The sequence below is a fragment of the Nicotiana tabacum genome, chromosome 4, assembly GCF_000715075.1.
Source record: "Nicotiana tabacum cultivar K326 chromosome 4, ASM71507v2, whole genome shotgun sequence".
Lineage (NCBI taxonomy): Eukaryota > Viridiplantae > Streptophyta > Magnoliopsida > Solanales > Solanaceae > Nicotiana > Nicotiana tabacum.
The window spans coordinates 7,875,070-7,876,765 of record NC_134083.1 but is presented as its reverse complement, the minus strand read 5'-3'; the positions used below and the strand labels follow the sequence as shown (position 1 = coordinate 7,876,765).

Here is a 1,696-nt window from a genome sequence, read left to right as displayed (position 1 = left end):
ATGGATCAAAATTTGCCAATTGTAGCAAAGAAATTCTGGAACATAGTACGAGTAGCTTTCTTCATGCTGAAAAAAGGCATATCAAAGAGAAAATTTATGCTCGATTTCAACTTATTTATGAAGCGTAGCAAAATTGCTAGCAAAGCCGCAATTCATAATCTCATGTTCCACCACATGACCCATCAATGGTCTAATTCCTCATCTTCTGCCACTTCGCACGTGGGAGATATCTCACACGCTCCACCCAATGAGTACGAGTTCAGCTGCAGTAACAGCCCAGCTTACACTAAAACCTTCCACCTTCCATTCACCTTCAACAAGCGAAGCAAGCACCACGCGCATCATTTTCACGCGCCGGCCATCCCAGACGACGACGTTTTTGTGATGAATGCGGCTGTGATGAAGGCTATGGAGATGCTTCAGAATGATAATTCTTCGCCGGCTAATAATTTGCCGGGTTTTGGGAGGACTCCGACGGTGAGGCAGTTGAGGATTACCGACTCGCCTTTTCCGCTGAGAGATGTTGAAGAAGATAGCCATGTTGATGAAGCTGCTGAAAATTTCATATCAAAATTCTACAGGGATTTGAGGCGGCAAGCTTCTCCTGCTCCATAAATAACGGTGGCCAATGCAATAAAAAACAACAATACAGGAGCTGTCATTGTTTCAATTTTCAGTGTAGTAATTTGGAAATATGGAGAACTTAATTGGAAGCTCAGAAAGTATATGCATATATGCATGTAAAAATTTCAGCTTTCCGTTCTGTCCGTGGATGTTTTTTCCCCCCTTTTCCTTTAGGGGTATTGTGGAAATATCAAAAATGAAAAATGTAGTCCTATGGAATAGTATATAGTTGTGATGAAATCTTTCCATTTATTCTTTTTTATTTGTAATACTATGAAATATTCAGAGGCTTAAGTCCTGAAAGTTTGATTCCAATAATTATCTCTTTCGCTCTATCTTTTTTCTTCTTGGGAGCAGGAGAAAAAGTAAAAGTTGCGACTATGTATACTAGTACTAATTAACATAACGGTTATAGACTTATAGTAAAGTAAAACAGTGTTGGCAAGTTAGAAATTATTCTTTCCTTCGAACCTAAGTGAAAGTGAATATACATATACTCCTTTTTATTTAAAAAAGAATAAACTTATTATTACTATTTTGGGAGTCAAACAAAGTTTTCTTTGACTATATATCTTTTGCAATTTTTTGTTTTTAAAAATTTTAAACTTGTTAACTATTATGACTTATAATAATTTTTATGTCATTTTTAAATATGTAAATTTAAATAATTTATGTCTAAATTCACTCAGAAAATTAGTTAATTTAGCCCAAAAAGATTAAATTGAAACAAAGAGAGTATACAATATCACATATTTATACTCCATCATTCAAGCAAACTTAATGAATTATGAAACATTGTGTACTCGACAGTCTCAGATGTTGATATTCCATAGTTCAATATTTTAGTCCAATAAACCTTAATTGTAGCATAGAATCTTAATTCTACTATGTCAATTGCCCCAACGGAGGCACTTATATGGAGAACGGAATTGACCGAGATGCGATTCCACTAACTCCAAAAGGCTAAACAAATTATGTTCTAGACTCTAGAGTGTAAACAATATTTGAATTAATCAATGCCTCCCTATTTTACCACTTTATTTTGTTTTTATAGTGTTCTGTAAAGCAACTC

At 34.7% G+C, this 1,696-nt stretch overlaps 1 protein-coding gene across 1 annotated transcript; it reads left to right on the top strand.

Annotated features, from left to right (window-relative positions):
- Positions 1 to 615, top strand: LOC107761375 (uncharacterized). The gene has a single exon (XM_016579602.2). The coding sequence runs from the start codon at positions 1 to 3 to the stop codon at positions 613 to 615; it is 615 nt and encodes a 204-aa protein (XP_016435088.1).
- The last annotated feature ends 1,081 nt before the right edge of the window (positions 616 to 1,696 follow it).

Coding starts and splice junctions, on each gene's coding strand:
- LOC107761375 (XM_016579602.2), top strand. CDS start 1: ATGGATCAAAATTTGCCAATTGTAGCAAAGAAATTCTGGAACATAGTA.